The sequence below is a fragment of the Pipistrellus hanaki genome (assembly GCF_964339955.1).
Source record: "Pipistrellus hanaki genome assembly, chromosome: 7".
Classification (NCBI taxonomy): Eukaryota; Metazoa; Chordata; class Mammalia; order Chiroptera; family Vespertilionidae; genus Pipistrellus; species Pipistrellus hanaki.
In genome coordinates, this window is record NC_140509.1 from 15,007,810 (window position 1) to 15,028,918 (window position 21,109).

Sequence of the window (21,109 nt, forward strand, 5' to 3'; positions counted from 1 at the left end):
GAGATATGGGAATTTGCAAGGCTTTGATGGAGTATCTGAAGCATCATATAACTCACCTTTTTGGAGTAAATCTCTGATGGTGCCCCCAGAACAGTGGTTGGCAAACTCATTAGTCAACAGAGCCGAATATCAACAGTACAATCATTGACATTTCTTTTGAGAGAAAAATTTTTAAACTTAAACTTCTTCTAATGCCACCTCTTCAAAATAGACTGGCCCAGGCCAAGGTATTTTGTGGACGAGCCATACTCAAGGGGCAAAAGAGCTGCATGTGGCTCACGAACCACAGTTTGCCGACCACTGTCCTAGAAGAAGCAAAGACAGAGTTAGCAGCACAGATCCTACAGCCCAAGTGTCTGGATTAAATCCTGGTTCACCACAGACTACCTGTGTGCCTTTAGGAAAGTCACTTAACCTGTTAGCCGAGCGGGACGTATAAATACGTCAAAAGTAAACAATATCGGGTACGGGTAGGACGTATGAATACGTCCTTGAAATATATGTTGCGCCCTGAAACGGGTGGGATGTATATTTCCGAACAACAAAGGTATTAGTCATCCATACATGTCTCGTCACGGAGGGAATCAGTATAATTTAAGACACTGAGGGAATCAGTATAATTTCGCTATTGAGAGTGGTGGACGTGTTCTGGGTGAGCAGTGACGGGTACGTACTTATACTTACCTACTTATTTTTGTACTATATATTATTTACTTATATATTTTATATCCCCAACCTTTATATAATAAAAAAACATATAAAATTGATCCAATCATCAATAATTTGTCAGAAAAGTTTAAAAGTTTTTATGTATGTGAATGAGAAATATTCGTAGATGAATCTCTTTTATTATGGAAAGGAAATTTATCTTGGAAACAATATATATCTACAAAAAGAGCTAGATTTGGAATGAAGTTGTTCATTTTGAGTGAAAGCCAATCTGGATACGTACAAAATATAATTTTATACACAGGCAAGAACACAAATTATGGTTCGAACTACCCACAAGAAAAACAATCAACAAGAATTGTTTTGGAGTTAACACATGACTTACTCAATAAAGGTATAGGATTTACTTAGATAATTTCTATACTTCAATTCATTTGGCTGAACTCTTGTGTCAAAACAATACAGACATTGTTGGAACAATGAGGATAATCAGAGTCGGAATCCCCAGTGAAATAAAAAAATTACAGAAAAATGAAAATATGTAAGAATCAAAGACAAACTTATGGTTTTAAAATGGAAGGATAAAAATGACGTATTGATGCTCAGTTCTATTCATAATGACGAAAAGACAATGATTGAAAAGAGAGGAAGAAGGCAAGAAAAATTGAATGTTGTCCTGGATTATAACAAGAATATGGGCGGCGTAGATTTGGGAGATGGAGTTATGGTGGCCTACACGGCTGCCTGTAATAGGGTAAAAAAATTTTATAAAAATTTTTTTCTACGATTAATTGATATGTGCTGCTTCAATGCATATATTATATACAAAAAAGATAAAGGTCATTTGGATCGATTACACTTTTTGATAGAGTGTGTAGAGAAATTAGTAGATAACAACATAGTGAAAACCCACCCAAAGACATCAACAAGCAGCTCTATATCTAAACCATCACTCTTAGTTGAAAGGCATTTTCCAGAATAAATGAAAAGCGATATAGGAAAAACTAAATCCAGGAAATGCTGAGTTTGCTACAAAAAAGGTGTTAGGAAAGAATCTACATACTGGTGTCCGGTATTGTAAGGTAGCACTATGTATCAACAATTGTTTTAAAATATATCACACGGAAGTTGAGTTTTGAATTTTTACATCTATATTTCAATTTTTTAAACTCAATATTTCTATTTTATTTGTGTGCTTTTGTTTATTGTTCTGTAATTGTTAACTTTTTTATGTTTTTTATTGTGTATAGAAATAAAAATATATATTTTTTGTAATCTTTATCATTGTTTGTAAAATTTATAATTTTTTAATTCTATGTTTCCATTTTTTTATTGGTATTCTTTCCTATTTGTTTGTAATTTTGTATTTTCCTTTGTGCTTTATATATAAATAAACGAAAAAAAATATATATTTCATTTATTTTAATTAAGTATAAATAAAAAAATATATAATTACGTCCACTGGGCATGACGTACTGACACGTCCTAGTGAAAGAGTATGAGCCTGTTGTACGTTGCGTAATTAAAAAGGGAACTCCCCGGTTAACAGGTTAATGCCCACGAGCCTCAGTTCCTCTTCTGAAAAATAGAGATAATGCTATACCTATGTCATGGGGTTATAATAGGCACCTGATGTTAGATGGGCACTTGAGAAGGATACAGTCTAACTCCTTTACTACTAGAGTCATCCTTGAGAGCAGGGTCTCTCCTCTCTCTCACTGTCTCACTCTTTCTTGTTTGTGCTCTCTCTGCCCAGTGCCTGGCACTCTGTTGAATTATCTTAGTTGATGGATGGATGGATGAGTGAATGAGTGAGTGAATATCTTCAAAAACAGTTTTTGACTTTTCATATAGCCATCTAAATAACACATTATGATATAGAAAAAGCTTAGCAAAGACTCAATGTGTAAAATCTAACACAATGAGAATGATTTTTATGAAGTTTAGTTCATTTATGTTTCAGACACTGGTCTATAAGGGCCGATACCTCATTTTTGTTTTATTTTGTACTTATGTTTCCTTTGGGCTGGATGAGAAATGAACACAGCATGAGAAAGAATTCTGGGAATGCAACTCGGGGCTAACAAACTTTTCTGTCTTTTATGTTTGGTTTTTGGTCTTTATCTTCCCCAAAAAAGTATTTTCATGGAAAAGGCAGTTCCAGGATGCGTTGGGGCCTCTTCCACAAGAGAAAGAAGAGGGCGCAGAGATCCCTAGAAATTAAGTTAGGAAAAGAAGTGAAATTGTTCACAGCAAGCTGGTTCGGAGCATGAGAGTTACAAAATTCTCAGAAAAGAGGCATGTTTGTCTAAAACTGCAAGTGAGAGTCGGGACAGCAGTGAGAGGAGACCAGAGGAAACGAGAGGAAACACAGAATGGCTGTGCTTACACCTACTGGAGAAAAAAACACAATTGGGCTTCTGCAAAAAAAATGACAGCTAGAAGTTTTCTAGGTCTAACAGCACTGAGGGCTGCAGTAATCATTGACTCCAATTTCCAGGGAAGCTTACAGGTATGAAAAGTTGATCCAGACATGTTTTTCACCATCATTGTATCATGATTGTGAGCCACTAAGTAGGTTACAGAGTTCATAGTGATTCCATCTAAATATTAGGCTGAGGCAATTATTGGAATTTTCCAATTGGAATTATAGACTAGGAAACCGTGGTTGCAAGAGGAGGAGTGTAAACAAGCTAGTAAATGCATGAAGCAGATTTAGGATGTAGAGGTTTTCTAAATTCAATGTTCTTCCCACTTCTCCAAGCTGCCTTTCCTCCCATCCTCTTCATTAAAAAAGGTGCAGAAAGGCCAATAGCTGTGGCTTATTTACCCCACAAATTCTGCTTTAATGGGTGACCATTAATGCAATATTTATGTCATGACCATGTGCATACAACAGAGGACATGAGGCGTGTAGAGGGTCTGACAGCGACACCAGCCTAGGCCAGCCTTCTCGAGTTCAAGGAGAAATGAAGACCCATGAGGTATGAGTGGGCTGTCAATAAGGACTCAGTTAGAGCTCCTTCTCCAAGCTGAGTCCCCCCTCTTTCTTCTGGGCTCTCTCAGCAGCAGAGTGGCTGCTCTCTGTTGAATGTTGCAGATAAAATCATGTTCTTGGACTTTTTTTTTCTTAGGTGAAAACTGTGCTTCCATTTATTCTGAAAGGGAAATAAATTGAAAAGTAAAATGCTATTGGCTATTTCTGCCAGTGCAGGAAACTATAAAACAAGCACCCCTGGTTTCATAGCTATTGTGCTCAATAGAGTTCTGGAAACTTCAGAATGTTATTGTATGAATCAATTTGTCACATTTCTTGGAATTAAGGACTAAAATCAATATTTCTGTATTGAGTGTGCTTCTTATTTGTTCTTGAAAGAAGAATGGGAAAGCATGGGAAGTGCTTACACAATGCCAAATACAAAAAAAAAATCAATCAACATTTATTATTATTATCAGCATCACTATATCAAGATGTATAAACCGTCAGAATGCTCTCATAGTGCAGTTTAACCGAGCTGTTGCTTCTTTCCTCTGCTGCTCTAGAAAAATGGAATGCAACTCTTTCTCATCACTTCCTGGGAAACATTTTCAGTTTAAGCCATTTCTGCCTTTCAAGTTTTGCGAGGCTGTGCTGTTTATGAGACTTTGAGGCCAAATCTTAAAGAACAAGAAGAATTGAGTTTCAGGGACACCACGTGAGCCTGAGAGAAATGGGGAGCAAAGAGAGGTTCTCCATAACTAGAAAGAGCTCCCGCGAGGCTGGCCAAGAATCAGACAGCTGGACCTTGGAGACCTAAGTCTGACGGAGATGGAGACCAAGGACGTCCAGGCAGAAGGGAGCACAGGCTCCATCCGGTGTTGCTAGCCATACTGGGCAAGGTGCAGAAACCACATTGCAACAGCAAAAGTAGAATTTTAACTGCAATGTTATGACTTTAAAAAAAGGTTTATGCATATTGGCTATCAGTCATTTTAGTATAATCCAGTCACCCTCTTGAGTGGGCATAGAGTGTCCCAGAAGCTGGTATTCCTGTGAATAAAATCTGATCAGAGAAAAGAGGACCAAATGCATAAGAAAAAGAGAACTTCATTTCTGAGATTGTGCAGGTTGCCTTGTTTCTGCTGTGGCAGCAAACCATGAGCAATGCACTGTGGGAAAGGACTCTTCTCCTCTCTAATGCCCATGGACTCAGGCAGACCAATGCTCTGTTTTTTTGTGGCTGCAGAACTTCCGTCACAATGTCAGGGGGAGAGGAAAATACAGTGTATATCCCTATGCCTGTGTTCGGAATTGACACATCATTTCTACCTACAGCCCATTCCTCAAACTGGCCCCAAGATCCTGAGTAACTGCCAAGGCACAGGGAAGTTTGGGGAAGCACTTAACACTAAGAGGGCAGTGAAAGTCTCCACGGCACAGAGCTTGTCTAGCCTAGTGTTTTTCAAATTATGCCTCGTTGACCCCTGGGCTCTGCAGAGGTGTATAACCAGTTCTGTGGATAATGATGTACAATCAACTAAATGCTGAGTCAAATTTATCATCTTTTATCTGCTTTTTTTTTTAATTGGGGGATCTATAAATGAATATGTCGTGGAAAGAAAAGTTTTGTTGCTGAAAGAAACCAGAAATTTACTCATTTGTTCCATTGCTTGCCTTCAAAGAACGCTTCAGTTACACCACTGCACTCAGAGGACTGTTTCATCAGTCACTGAACATCCTTCAAGGGCGCGTAACATGACATTTCTCCTGCTTGGATTTCAGCCTCTTAAACAGCAAAGTCAGGATGTTATCTCCACATACCTATATAATTCGAAACATGACTCTCTTTTACAGCAACAACAACAACAAAAAAAAAATCTAAGGAGCACCTGCATGAATTGTGAGGCAAACTAGCTATGTGACCTCCACTAAGTCACTCAGCCTCTCTGAGCTCCACTTTCTTCATTTATAAAATGGGGATGGTAGTAGAAACAGACCTATGCATTGTATTGTTGTTAGAATAAAATAAGTGGGTGGATGAAATGGGCTTAGGAAGTTCCAGGCACATAGTCATTAATCGAGTGATCAAAGGTCATAGTGGTGGTTTCTAGAAAGTGATAGGCATTTTGTCAAGAAAACTAATTGCCTACGCATAACATTATACTCCTGTCCGTTATAACCCATATCCATTTATTAAAATGCCAAGAAGTAAGACTGTAAAATGAATAAAACCCTAATAAGTTTTAAAAAGTTATCCATGCCCAATAGTTAGTGGAGAAAGATGGAAACATTTATTCTAAAAACATTTTTGAAACAAAGGGTATTGTCCTAAAGAAAGCCAGGTGTCCTGGTCTACTCCAATCTGTGGGCTCCAGGCTGCTTCACCAAGTCAGCCCCCGTGCACAGTGTTCACTTGCACCTCAATTGTGAGTGCTGTCCAGCGTCCTCCACTGGAGCCAAATACATAGCCAGAACTCTACTAGAAAGGAAAACCACTGTTCAGGATTACTTTCCGCTATGGTCTGAATGTCTGTGGCGTTGACCCCACCAATTCATGTTAAATACTAATCCCCAAAGTTGATGGCATTAGGGGTGGGGCCTTTGGGAGGTACTTAGGTCTTGAGGATGGAGGCAACCTAAGGAGCATCAGGTGGAGGAGGACACAGAGGTAGAAAAAAGCTAATAAATATAGTCAGCTGGGGAACTAGACTCCCTGTGACGCTGAAAAATAAGTGTTGTGGGAATAAATGAGAAAGTTAGGCGGGTAGAAGACTCTGGCCAGAGATAGATGGTCTAGATTTAAAGCCTCAGAGGACAAACAGTTATGGGTGGAATGACAAGTTCTAGTGCAGGTATGTGCTGGGTGACTGCAGAGCTGGTTAGGTGAAGAGAATGGAATTCTGAATGTGGTTTTGATCATATTTTAACACAATGTGAGACCACCTAGATGCAGAACATCCCCGTGGAGATAGCCAGTGTGGCATGTGATTAAAACAACAACAACAACAACAACACACACACACACACACACACACACACACACACACACACACACGTGCGCACACACGCACACCAACTCTCCTTTCCCTTGTTCCAAGGAAAGAAATGGACACAGATTTTAACTTCCTTTTTATTTGGTAGCAGAAACAAGAGTTTATGCATTTACTGACAGAACTGCAGAATTAAATGGTGGCGCATTATTTTTTTAACTTGCATAAACTTGACAGCTAACATTCATCCTGATCGAGCAATGATGAACTAAACACTAGCCCTGAGTGGTTGCAAATTTAGCTGAAGTGTGCATCATATGCAAATGCAGCGTTTCACTGTGAGCCTTCCCTGAGAACACACCTGGCATCTTTAGAGGAATTTGCCAGATTAGTCTGCAACTCTCAGACCTGCTGGGGACTTCTACACTTTCCTCAGTCCCTTCGGTCTCCAGACCCCTGAGCCTGCAAAGCTGATTTACAAACTGCTGCCTAAGCTTTAAAATCACTGTATTAGTCTGGAAGAGTTAATATACTCCGACTACTTAGTTTTCTGCTAGGGAATCATCTGCTTGTTGGTAGGAAACAGTTGACTAAGCAATCATTATCATTTGATTGCCATGAGATAATTCTAGCGCAGGGAGCAAATAATCCAGAGGACAGCATGCACTACAAAGCTTACTTACTGTGAAGTAAAGAAGGAAAGCAGCTATTTAATACTAAAGGACAAATCATGACATCACTGACCACTCTGTTATTATTGTCACATTTTCTCCTGAACATGACAGAATTTCTTTTCTGGATTTCACTGAGAACATTTCAGGCATAAGTCTCAATAATGGAGCCAAATGTTGTTATCTGCCTTGACACATCATTATATTTGTGTTTCTATACATTACCAAAAATAGTATCTTAAACTGTGATTACAGACACATTGAGTCAAGAGTGCTTTCACCTTAATTGAAATACATACAAATGAATATATCAATCTACACACATTTATTAAATGTGTCTTATAGGGAAGATGCTGTCCCAGATGTAGTTGAGTGTAGAAATGAGTGTTAAGACTTGATCCCAATCTTCACAGGTCTTAGAAACCTGTGAAGATTGGGAAGATCTGCATTTTATTTTTACTTTTTAAACAATATGTTTTTATTGACTTTAGAGAGAAGAAAAGAGGAGAGAGAGATAGAAACATTGATGAGAGAGAAACACTGATCAGTTGCCTCCTCTACACCCCTACCAAGGATCAAGTCTGCAACTCAGGCATGTGCCCTAATAGGGAATTGAACCAGTGACCCTCCTGGTTCACCGGATGATGCTAAACTGAGCCACACTGGCTGGGCTATTCATACTTTTAGCATCAGCCATGTTCACAATAAAGAATTATAGTGATAGAGCTTGATAATCCAATTGCTAGTTAAGAATCATATTAAGAAAAAATAGCCCAACCGGTTTGGCTCAGTGGATAGAGTGTCGGCCTACGGACTGAAGGGTCCCAGGTTCCATTCTGGTCAAGGGCATGTACCTTGGTTGCGGGCACATCCCCAGTAGGGGGCGTGCAGGAGGCAGCTAATCTATTTTCTCTCTCATCAATGTTTCTAACTCTCTCTCCCTCTCCCTTCCTTTCTGTAAAAAAATCAATAAAAATATATGTTAAAAAAATAAAAATACACATTTCCAGAAATCATTATTTAATGTTTTTTTTATGCTAGCCTTTCTCAACACAGAAATTTAAGTATGTTGCCTTCATGGTGAATTAATGTATTCAGATTTTCATTCAAATGGCATTATTATTATTTGAGGTCCTAATATAGTTTTACATAAACCAAATTCCAATTTCTTAAGAAATGCCTCTTCTTCTTGATCATTTAAACATTTTCTGTAAATCACATATTCGGGTTTTCATATCAGTGAGTGATGTCAGATTCTTGGTCTACTCTTGAGGTCGCAAACACAGGCACCATTTGGACATTTTCTTGAACTAAATACTAAAGCAAAGGCTCAGCAGCACGTTTTAGTTGAGCTCAGGTCTCGGTGCTGCCAGGCCCGTGGGTGAGGGCAGTCACCCTCCAGAAGGCCCGGTCCTCCGTGACTCCAGAAGATGTCACTTTCTCTGTCTATATTCAATTCGGCATTGTCCTTCTGGCTGCTGAACACCCACCAAATGGAGGGAACTCTAAGAGCAGAAATGCAGAAGAAATGTGGACATTAAGAGATAGACAAAACCAACAGTTTTAGACCGACAGTTTATTCAGTTATAATTATCCCTAAAAGATACAGAATTTACATTTAGAAGACTGAAAGTGTTTAAGTGATGAGTCTTATCAATTTGAGCCTCCCATTCAAGAGACAGAAAAGAAGGCAATCCCTTCTTCTAATGGCCACCCTCATCAGCTACCCACCCTTCACTTTGTCTGGCTACACAGGATACCACAAACAAGACTCTTTCTACATTTCTGGCCCCTAACTGGGACACCTTATTTACAATCTCTGGGTGAGACCTCTATGCCATGTAATAGAAGTTTAAAAAGCAAGGATGACACCTAACCAACTGAGCAGGTATAACTCGTTGGTTGGGTGTCACCCTGTGCAACTAAAGGTTGCCATGTCGATTCCTGGTCAGGGCACGTGCCCGGATTTCGGTAGGGAGTGTGCAGGAGGCAGTGGATCCGTGTTTCATTCTCCTACTGATGTTCCTCTCTCTTTCTTTCTTCCTTCCTTTCCCTCTAAAAATTAGTATAAAATATTAAAAATAAAATAAAAAGCAAATGAGGTGTTGGTGGTATGAATGAATCACTATTACAGTATACCCAAGGTCCTAACTTCCAGAAGGATATTTTGTGGGTTCCAAATGTTCTGGTTTCTTTCTCTCTAATTATGAACAAGGAATAAATGTGAATGGAAATGAAAGGTGGGCAGTTTATTGCAAATAATACAGCGGTTGCTGAAGCTTGGGAGCTTGAAAAAGAAAAGCTATCTATTCTGCCAACTGTGAGGGTTGAGGGGAAGATGAGAAGTGAGGAAGGAGGAGATGGATCCAATTTAAGTCATCAGTCTACCATCAAGTGTGAGTGCAACATGGCCAGGAACGGGCTCCTTAGCCAGGAGCCTCTCAGGGGAGTTGGTAGGATGAGTGTAGGGTTTCTGTGGATCCTGTGGAATTGCAGCCACAATTCTGTGTGTATGAAGAGGAGTGGGTTTTTCTAGAATGGGAATCCAGAGGTTTTATACCACCTACTCTGCCCAAATGTATAAGAGAATAAAAATCAACCGAGCAAACAAAACCAACCCCACTGTGTTAATACAAATGTGCTTGCTTTTGCTATCCAACCATGGACTCTGGAGAACTTTGTGTTTCCTTATTGTTTGGTTTTTAATGGGAGAAAATGGAAATTCAATGAATTTCTTAAGATCTTCTGAAGTAAAATAAAACAATGGGCTGTTGCAAAATTAAATTGGGGATTCTAGCATTTGATTTTTGCTATTATGACAAGCATATTCTTTTTCAAATCCGGTAGTCTCTCTGCACGTGACAAAATGTTCAGAACATGCCCTGGCAACCGTCCCCTCCCATATCCTACAAGAACATGGACATTTGAAGGTCATTTCCTACGGTTTTTGATCACCTCATTTTACAACTTAGTAACACAGGCCCAATAATTACATAATTTCCATTGATCTTTATCTTTCTAGAATAAGAATTTATGAAATAGAATGCCCTTTGAGATCATGAGAATTTACTTAGCCCTGTACTTTTGACAAACTAAGATAGCACGTCTTGAAAAAAAAGTTCTTAGTCGTATCACACAGAACTAGGATGTATGTAAAATAATATAATAAATACAAGTACCGATAACAGAATTTTTAGCTAGGAAGGAAGTGCTGGGAATATCTTGCCTGGGGATCTGGCCACAATGACTGATTGGGGTAATGTGTCTCTGACAAAGGTTCTGATCTGAAAAGGAGCTTCTGTGTCTTGCTGCTGGGGAAATAGTTGACATCCCCGGTAAAAATGTGACATCTAACTTGGGGACCAGGGACCAGGGACCAGGATTTGATGCGTGTAAAGCCTGGCCCTGATCTTCATTTTGCTAAAACAAACAAACAAACAAACAACCCTGTCTTCAGTTGAGAACCTGTGTGAAGCGTATTTGACTCTTGTTTCCTTGGAAGATTCTAAAAGCTCCTCATGACTGATAGTTACTTGTTCTCAAAATAGAAGCATGAGGAAAAATGAGGACATCTGTAATACTTTCAACAATAAAATTTTTTAAATAGGGGAAAGTGCTGAAAGGTGCACTTTTGTGAGTAATACAATATTGTCTGTGTCACGTATGCACTTACATAATTTCTATTGAAATGTCACCCAAGGGTTTTATTTATCCTTCCATAGATTAGCCTCATTATATCAAGCTTAAACCAAAACACAAGATGCTATGTGAATAGCCCTATGAGTGCAATGCTTAGTTTTTTAATTTCACTTTTAGTTTAAATAGCACCTTTTATCCAGAATTTTCAAAATGACTTCCAAAAATTTGGAATTAAATTCCATTTCCCCTTGGACAGTGGTCCTCAAAGTGTGGAATCCAGAGCATCATCATCAGCAGGACCAGGACTCGTTAGATATGCAAATTCTTGGACTTCTCCCCAGATACAACGGATCAGAAAGTCTAAGGGCGGGGCCAGTATTCTGTGTTCTAACAAAGCCCCCAGGTGATTCTGATGCTCCCACCAGTTTGAGAGCTATTGGTCTAGGAAACAGAACTATAGAAAATGATGGGAACATTCAAAGGTCAGAGGCTGGAAAGGTCAAGGCCTTTTCACTTTTGTCCACTATTTTTACACTGGGTTAGTTTTCTTCCATGCCATTCTTTTCAAATAGTTCAAGGGCTACAAAAAGCATATTGTAGCTGATGGTTCACTTTTGGACCCACAGCCATATCTTTCTAGGGAAACAAGCTCAATATCAAGGCCATGTTTATCTAACCCTGGAAAAGAGATTAACATTGGTATACTCATTGAAGAGGTCCCAACACTAAGTGGTAGAAATACTGCTATAGGGTCCTGGTCTTGTGATGATGGAGCAGGTAGATTAGATGTGGAATGAAGGGAGTATCTTCCTTCTTAGTCTAGTTCAATGTTAGACACGGTTAAGAGAAGAGAGGGAATGAGTAGCTCATCTCTACTAATTAAAACCAAGATGACAAAATAAATTGATGAACAAAACAGATCCAGAGACATAGAAGCATGGACCAGACTGATAAATCTCATAGGGAAGGTAAGTATATGGGTAGGAAAAGATTAATGAAAGAATTTGTATGCATATATATGCATAATCCATGGACACAGACAATAGTGTGGTGAAGGTCTGGGTATGGGCTAGAAGGGCTCAATGGAGGAAAAATGAGGACATCTGTAATACTTTCAACAATAAAATTTTTAAATAGACAAACAAAAATAAAACCCAGGGGTGAAAGTTCATATCAAATTTAAAAGTCATACTATTCAAAATTCTGAAAATACTCACCTGCTTTGGCAATGGGTCCAGAAGACTGCAGTCATAATAATAAAATAATAAAATAATACACATTTCAATCTCTAACATAGCAAACCATCTGCAAGAAAAATATAAAATTGTTACTTGGTTATGAAAAGTGCATAAGTATTCTCTACCAAAGAGAATATCTAGAAAATACACATATTTCAGAGCAAATATGCTCTTCTTTGCAATGTAACTTTTTACTATTGAAAGTATAAAGGAAGACCTTAGTCTTTGCTTTCACAGGATGCCTCATTTTATTGTGCTCCACTTTACTGCATTTCACAGATGTTGTGGTTTTACCAATTGAAGGCAAGATCTCCACCAGCAAAAAAAAAAAAAAAAAAAAAAAAAAAAAAGATTATGATTCACATTACTGGGGAGGTCTGGCACTGAACTCACAACATCCCTGAGATGTGCCTGTATAAAACTGTCTACTCAGTAAGGTAGTTGGGATGATGAAATTGTTTAAAAATGTATGTAACAAGCTTAGCCAATACAAACTCTTAATAAATGAAAGCCTGGTTCTCTTTCTAAGCTTAGATCTGTGCTTTCCAATATTATAACTGTTAGCCACATGTGGCTATTTAAATTTAAATAAACAAAAAAAAATTCAGTTCCTCAGTGCACTAGCCATATTTCAAGGGATCAATAGCCATAAGAGGCTATTGGATACTATACTGGACAGTACACATTTAGAACATTTTCATGATCACAGAAAATTCTATTGGACAGTCTTGTCGATCTAGACCCTTATTACCCACTGAAATTTATTGCCTAAATGTTCTATAGGCACCTCAAGTTCCCCCAAAATTATGTACAAATACTACTGTATTAGTTTACCATCTACTTTGTAAGACACATACAAATAGAAACAAACAAACAGAACAATGGAAATGGAATTCCATTAATTTTTCTTTTACTCCAGTGGGTTGTCTTGAATTCTCCAAAGGGTATTCAAACCCTTTTAGAGGTCATAGCCCTTAATGAATACAATTAGCCTAAGAGGTTGGAAAACTGAAAGTCATCATCAATTTCATCCTCTCCATCACCCTCCATATCCAATTAGGCACTGAGACCATTTTCTGTATCTTCTAAATAATTCCCCAGTCCCTCTTTTCTCCCTTTGTCTCCAGTACCTCCACTTCTCCTTCAGTGTGGTACTTCATTTATTTCATGATTCAGATAATTACTGAACCAGTTTAGCTTCCAGATTGGTCTCTCTGCTTTCAGTTTCACTTCCCTACACTCTAGCACTGGAGTGAACTTTCTAAATCTTAAATCTATCATTCTACACACACACACACACACACACACACACACACACACACAAACACACACACACACACACACACACACACACACACACACACACACACACACACACGGCATGAGAGAGAAAGAGAGATGCTTCCTATTTTCCTCCAAATGCTATAGGAGCACACAACCAGTTCTTAAAGGTCTTCTGTTTTCTAATAGCTTCTCTTTGAAACCTATATTCTTGCTACACTGTATACGTGATGGTCCCTGAATGGTGATGCTCTCTTTTGCAAGCTCTTTTCCTGTCTGAGGCTCAAAATCCTTGGGAGGCAGTCCCTGATCACTTGCCTCTGGGCTGAGGTGCCCTTCCTCTCCACTTCTGTGGCTTGCTGTGCACATCTCAGTCAGAACATCTATGACACTAAATTGCAACTACTAGTTATTTCTCTCCTGGAGAAAGAATTGCATTGCTGGGCCTTCACACAGTGCATAGCATACTACTGGTGCCCAATAATGTTTAATGAATAAATAAATAGGTGATGGAAGGTGATGCCTTTTATGAAGCAGATTCAATTCCCTGCCCTTTTCGACCTTCTCTGTTTCTGTGGAATGTCTTTATCCTACAATCATACTATATCCTACCATATTGTAGTTAATCTTTTGTATGTATTTCCTCTTATAGACTACAATCTTCACAAAAAAAGCAGAAACTATGTCTTATTTATTGTTGAATCCTCAATGTTCGTTGATTGAATGAGTGAATGAATGAGTATGAATGATCTGATATTCCTATCAGGCAATTAGATTTGTTTCCTATTGGTATTCTTGAAACATCTTGCCCATATTTTATTTCAAATGAAATCTGGATCACTCAAGTGTTGTTATAACCCACTTGGATACCACATCCATTCTTCATGAATATTTATGATGCACATTTAACCCTATTTACTTGTAAATGCTAAAAGTTATTTATTCCAACAGAGTATCAGTGTCTGTGAAACATAATATACCCCATCTTTACTGATTCAAATTAAAATTCAGCAGCAGTTCCAAGAAAAAGCAATTTTGCTAATTTGTGTACAGGTTCAGAATTTCTTACAACTAAATTTTTGTCAAATTTCTTACCAATTAGAACGTCCACTTGTGTCCATGATGAAGTAACAGGAGTCAGTTATCCTACACTCAAACACTGGGCAAGATTCACAATGTAAAATGAAAACTTCCCAAAAGAAAGGAAGAAATGAGGTGAGCCCTATAACTGATTCCGCTTATTGCCTATGGTAGTTTCCAGGCCACACTGCAAGGAGGAGAAAGCCTCCCACAGACCTGGCAGTCTCACTACATTAAGAAGTCAGAGGATCAAAGTTCAGGCAAGTGAAAGAAACTAGAATTTTCAGGAATGATTATCAGAAAGGACAAAGTTTCACAAAGAGAGCAAGAGTGCGCCAGAGAGCTACCCAGCGGGCTCATACGACTTAAGAAGTGATCTTTGCACGTGTGAGAAAATACTACTGAGGCTGGAGAAGGAAGATGAAAAAGGAAGTCAAAGAGCAATAAGCTGAATAATACCCAGAGGTCACACAAGTCATGGAAGAATGCATTCCCACAAGCTAGAGTGGTAAGATCTTATAACACATGGGCCATTGGGTAGAGTCCTTAAAAGGCATTTCCTTAGTAGTTCAATTATATTACTTTAAATTGAATGCCACTCTGAATTTACCTTAAAGCCTAAGAACAATAAAGCCTAAAACTAAAGGAATACAATAAAATCTAGTATCCATGACACTTCAAATTTATGTTCTGCACTTATTCAAAAATTACCAGGCCTGGAAGAAACAGGAAAATGTGACATATAAGCAAGAGAAAAATCATTCAAAAGAAACAGACGCAGAAATGATAAATATTGGAAAGACCAATGAAAACTACTTCACATGTTCAAAAGGTAGAAGCAGGATGAAGAGAGAAATGGAAAATATAAAAAGAAAATCTAAATTGAACTCCTAGCAATAGAAAATATAATATCTTCAATGAAAATATGCTGGATGGATTTAATAGAAGATAAGACACTGCAAGAGAAAAGGTTGTGGAAATTATCATAACAATGGAAAATATTCAAAATTAAGTATTTAGATTAAAAGGACTGAAAAAAGAGCCTGGGCCAGATTGGTTCAGTGGTTAGGGTTTTGGTTTTGATTCCCAGTTAAGGGCTCATACCATGGTTGCAGGTTCCGGCCCAGTGGGGGCGTGTGTGGGAGGTGACCAATCAATGTGTTTCTGTGATGTTGATGTTTCTCTCTCTCTCTTTCTCCCTCCTTCTTCCTTTACAATCTCTCTAGAAATTAATGAAAAAATAAACAAACAAATAAACAAAAAAAGACTGAAAAAAAGAAGTGAACAGAGTACCAGTGACCTATACAAATATCAAGTAGTCTAACATACATGTAATTTAGAGATGCAGATAGATGGGGAGAAAAAAAATATTTGAAGAAGTAATAGTTGAGACATTTTCAAATTTGTAAAAACTGTGATTTACAGATCCAAGACAATCAATGAACCCCAAGCAAAATAAACATAAAGAAAACCTTGCCAGAGCAAATCACAATCATATTGCTAAACACACACACACAAACAAAAAACAATGATAAAGAAAAACTCTAAAAAGCAGTCAGAGGAAAAAAGACTCAATAAATAAAGAGAAACAGAATTAAAAATGATCACAGACTTCTCATAGAAAACCATGAATGCCAGAAGATAAAGGAACAACATTTTTAAAGTATTAAAAGAAAAACAGAAATTGTAAAAGTATGAAGAAAAAGTACTAATATGTTTTTATAATAATGAGCTACTAATAATAGAAAGGCCATTCTGGATAATTTGGGGCTAAATATTTAATTTCATACACACACACACACACACACACACACACACACACACACACATATATATATATATATATATATATATATATATATATATATATATATAAACAGTTTTGGGAGATATGTGAAAGAGAAAAAGAGAAAGAGTTGAAATGACAGCCAACCATTCAGTTGACAACAGGACAACAAACCTTCGGACACACTAAGGGAACTGGACATGTTGTGGGCTACCATATTTTATATAAGGAAGGCCTCTGATAAGGTAACAGGTTAGCAGACTCTGGAATCAAGTAAGAGAGTACCGCATGTGAATATCTAGGTACAGTATTCCATGCAGAGTAATTAAGAGAAACAAAAATCCAGAGGAAGGAGAATGAGAAACAATGAGAAAGCAAGTGTTGCTGTAGATGAGCAATGAGGAATCTCAGAGAAATTTCCCAGACACATAGAGAGTCTTGTGGCACATTAAATACTTCATTTTATTCAATGAGATGAGAAGACATTGAATAGTTCTGAGTAAATTTGCCTTAAATTATAAAAGGTGCCTTCTGGCTGCTACTTTAAAAATAAAATATAAGATGATGTAGATGGAAGCTAGAAGACTGATTAGAAAGCCGTTACAATTTACCAGACAATAGAAAGCAGTGACTTGGACCAGGATGGTAGAACTAGTCATGAGCCATGGTCAGTCTGTAGGGTGGATTTGCGTGACAGACATGGAGACATAAAGTCAAAGATGACTCCCAGTTTTTGACTGGGGAAATGCAAGGATACAGCTGCTATTTACCTCCGCAGGGGGAGGACTGAAGGAAGAACAGGCTAATGAGTTGTCACATGAAACTCAGGTTTGGACTTGGAAAGTAGAGCTTGCTAAGACCAGTGCCCTGAAGACATCTGCTGCAGATGTTGAGTCCAAGCTGGGTAAATGAGCCTGGTGTTCAGGAGGGTTTCTGTCAAGGCTGAGGACATAAGAGCTACAAATACAGTCATTGCTATCAGACAATTATTTACAGCCACGGGGCAGTATATCACATGAGGAGCGAGTCAAAAGGAAAAACATTAAAAAATCTGAGGAGAGGGCCCTGAGATACTCCAAAATTTGGAGGTCAGAAAAGTGAAGAAGATGAGCAAAGGAGAGCGAGAAGAAATAGCCAGAGAGAAAGAATAACAAAAAGAGAGTGATGTCTCCAAAGCCCCAGAAAAAAGTGTCCCATGGAGGACATGAGCCTCCTATCAGAGGAGAGGGGTCAGGAGTACCAACACGTGAAAGTCAACATTCAAGTTCTTACTTATAAAAATGACCAGTTCCCACCGCTCCCTTCCAGGAAGTAAATTAGATGAGATCACTCTTTCCAATAACTTCTGTGTTCAGTAGAGTAAGCAGTGACTCCCCAATATTCAATGTTTACCTAGCAGCACTAGAGAAATGTAGGCTAAGTGTATATTTATAAATTATAAAACAGTGTTATAGGTTCCACTTTATTCAAACAAATCCTGCTTTCTTATAACTGCTTTTAGCCCTTTTCTAACATGAGTTTGCTGTAGACCCTGCACTTCCCTGAGCTCAGCCACCTAAGGCCTGGGTGGAGCTTAAGAGTGGAGGAGGCACTTTAGCCCCGGCTGGTGTGGCCCAGCTGTTTAGAGTGCCGTCCTGTGCACCAAAGAAAATTGCATTCCGTGGGTAAAACTGTAATTTGGCCTCTTAGAGAATTCATATTGTTCATTTTGGGGGCTTTAATAATTTTTCCTTTAGTATTAATTATGACAGTATTATTAATTAGTAATATTACATTATAAACATTTTGTTAAGGTGAACTAATAATACATATAACAAAATAATATGTGTTAAAAATTTATTTTCTCACAATCCAAGTATTTGAAAATTCTTATAGAATTACCTCAATTATCCACTAAATAAAGTTAATAGTTTTGCAATGCAAAAAAAATACTTGTGTTTTCAAGCCTTTACCACGTTACAGAATTTTGTTCAATGTCTATAATATAAGACTAACATATATATGTACGTGTGGCATTAAAAGTTTTTTATGCCAAAGAAAATGGGTTCATATATTTGTGTTTTTACAGAAGCTCTTCAAAAGCAATCTGAGCTATTTCATGTCAGGAATGCTTTCCTAATACTACTTCTAATGTCAAAACAGTGAGAATAATGAGGCCTATTACTTATAACAGATTTATTTTTTACACTTACAAGAACAACATTACACATCTACAAATAGAGCTCATTAAAATATAAACATGCTGAAAATTCCTTAAACACTTAGTCCTTGCCTATTTTCCCCACTTGTAGATAACTGTTCAAGGAGCGTTCGCAGGCACTGAGAACACCACGTCTGACAAAACACAGACTCCAGCCTCACACCATTAGCAAGGCACGTGGAGAGATGGGAGAGGTAACTATCTCAGATAAAGGTGGAAACGAAAGGCCTGTTTGGAGTCTGGAGAGAGCGCTCCAACTTGGAGTAATCAATGTTGACTTTATGTGGAGGTGAAACTTGAGCTAGACCTTGACAGAAGGACAGGCTTTAAATAAGCAGACATGTTGAGTGAGGGCATTCCTGACCCAACAGATAGCACGAGTACCGGGAGGGATGGGCTGTCGTTAGGGGACAGAGGGTGGACCCTCTGGGGAGGGCTTTCCCAGAGGTTCAGAAGGTACAAGTGGTGTCAGAATTCTAGGGGCACCAGAGTCTGAAGAGAATGGCAATCAGAGATGACAATTTAAGGAAAATTAAATATGTAGTCTGTATATAGTGAGTAAGATGGACTGAAAGAAGAGACAACGGAGCCAGGGGAGAAAGGATATGATATCACCTGATGCTAAGACACAAGACCTGGTGTAGGAGGTGGGAATGGACATGGAAAGCCAAAAAGGGGGAGGGGTCAAGGGTGACTCTAAAAGCCCTGGAGTCCGGGAGAACAGTGGTCCATTGAAAAGGAACAGAGGACTGAAGGAATGCGAGGATTAGGGAAGATTGATGACTTCAGGTTTAGGTGTCTCGGTTGCGAGACTGAATCCTTCTCTTGGAGTCACTGTGGGCCATGCCAGCATGGGCTGGAAAACGGCCACGGTTGCCAGGAACAAGGGCTCTGCAGTATATTCCTAGTTGCTACCAGCTGCGGCTTATGAAAATAGAATGATCTTGCCCTGGAATGCAGAGAAGGCAGCATGCAGACATATTTTCACAGGCACTGTCACTGAGCACGGCTACTCAAGTTAAAGGGAAAGTACTTTTCCCACAACCTCATCCCCTTAAGAAAGCTTTTAGGAAAATATAATCAATTTGGTGGCAGGAGGAAAAATAATATGGACCAGAATTTCTGAAACTTGAGCATGTATCGGAATCACATGGAGAGCCTGTTAAAATATAGGTCGCTGGGCCCTAAGTTTATGATTCTGTACATCTGGGGAAAGGCCTGAGAACTTGCACTTTTCCAAGTTTACAGGTTATGCTACTACTTGTGGAGGAGTGTCACACTTTAAGCATCACTCATCTAGAGCATCTTGACAAGGTGAAAGGAGAAAAAAAAATGTCAAAAGAGAATAGTTTATCAAAGCTTTTAGTTTGCTCACAGAACTAAGATTATAAAGAATTTTTCAGCTATACCAGAAACCCTCCGGCTGGGGTACCAAGCTTTTGGTTGATGGTCAGGTCACAGTCTGGTAGAGTGAGCAGGTAGATGCCCATATTAATGAGGGGTGGGGGAAAACCAACAGAATAACATGGGAAGAGAAGAATGGGATAAAGTTGGAAGAGGAAAAAGAAGAAAACACATGAAAAAGAGGAAAGAATGAAAAATTGGAAAAGGAGGTGAGAAAGCAGATGAGAAGACAAAGAGGAAAGGACTGAGGAACCTCCGCCGTTCTTGATGTGAGATTCCGTTTTCTGTGTCATTGGGAAGATCAGAACGGGCTCCTCGTGGGAGGGCACGCTCTGAGGTCACTGTTTTACAGAGTGACAGTGGGATGGTTCCAATGGCATTGCTACAGCTACTCCTCCTGGAAGTGAAGCTCCCATATGTAGTAGCTATGAGCTAGAGATGTGGAAAAGAAGAAATAAGAAAGAAGAAAGAAGAAGGAAGAAGGAAGAAGGAAGAAGGAAGAAGGAAGAAGGAAGAAGGAAGAAGGAAGAAGGAAGAAGACGAAGACGAAGACGAAGACGAAGACGAAGAAGAAGAAGAAGAAGAAGAAGAAGAAGAAGAAGGTGTCAAAGGACCAGTATTGACTTAAGATCAAAAGAAATCATCTCACCGAAACCGGTTTGACTCAGTGGATAGAGCGTCAGCCTGTGGACTGAAAGGTCCCTGGTTCAATTCCAGTCAAGGGCATGTACTTTGTTTGCCGGCACATCCCCAGTAGGGGGTGTGCAAGAGTCAGCTGATCGATGATTCTCTCTCATTGATGTTTCTAACTCTCTATCCCTCTCTCTTCCTCTCTGTGAAAACTCAATAAAATATATTTTAAAAAAATCATCTCTTAACATATGTTAAATCTCAGACCTTCTAAGAAAAATTTAAGAAGTGGCATTTACTTTTGCTTTGTGATATACCCAAGGTAAATGAAATTCAGTCCTTTTACAAAGCACAAGGTTTTTAGAAAGCTATTAACTGATGTGGTTAGTATATGTTTATGATTTCATGGAGTTTGATAAATTTTTAATTTTTTTTCTTTAAAAGAAAATTATATTACTTCGGATGCTCTCAGTTGCACGTGACAGAAAAAAACACATTGGGCTGGTTTCTGTACTGAAGGGAATGCATGGAGTTATGGATA

The 21,109-nt window shown here is 38.6% G+C and overlaps 1 protein-coding gene across 1 annotated transcript in view; it reads right to left on the reverse strand.

Annotated features, from left to right (window-relative positions):
- Positions 1-6,765: 6,765 nt before the first annotated feature.
- Positions 6,766-21,109, reverse strand: part of CYP39A1 (cytochrome P450 family 39 subfamily A member 1) — a 72,582-nt gene continuing 58,238 nt past the window's right edge. The window contains exons 11-12 of the mRNA XM_084889829.1: positions 12,167-12,254; positions 6,766-8,815 (exon numbers count right to left, since the gene is read on the reverse strand). Of these exons, the coding sequence (XP_084745955.1) occupies positions 8,744-8,815; positions 12,167-12,254 (160 nt within the window). The 3' untranslated portion in view covers positions 6,766-8,743. The remainder of the gene's footprint in view (positions 8,816-12,166; positions 12,255-21,109) is intronic.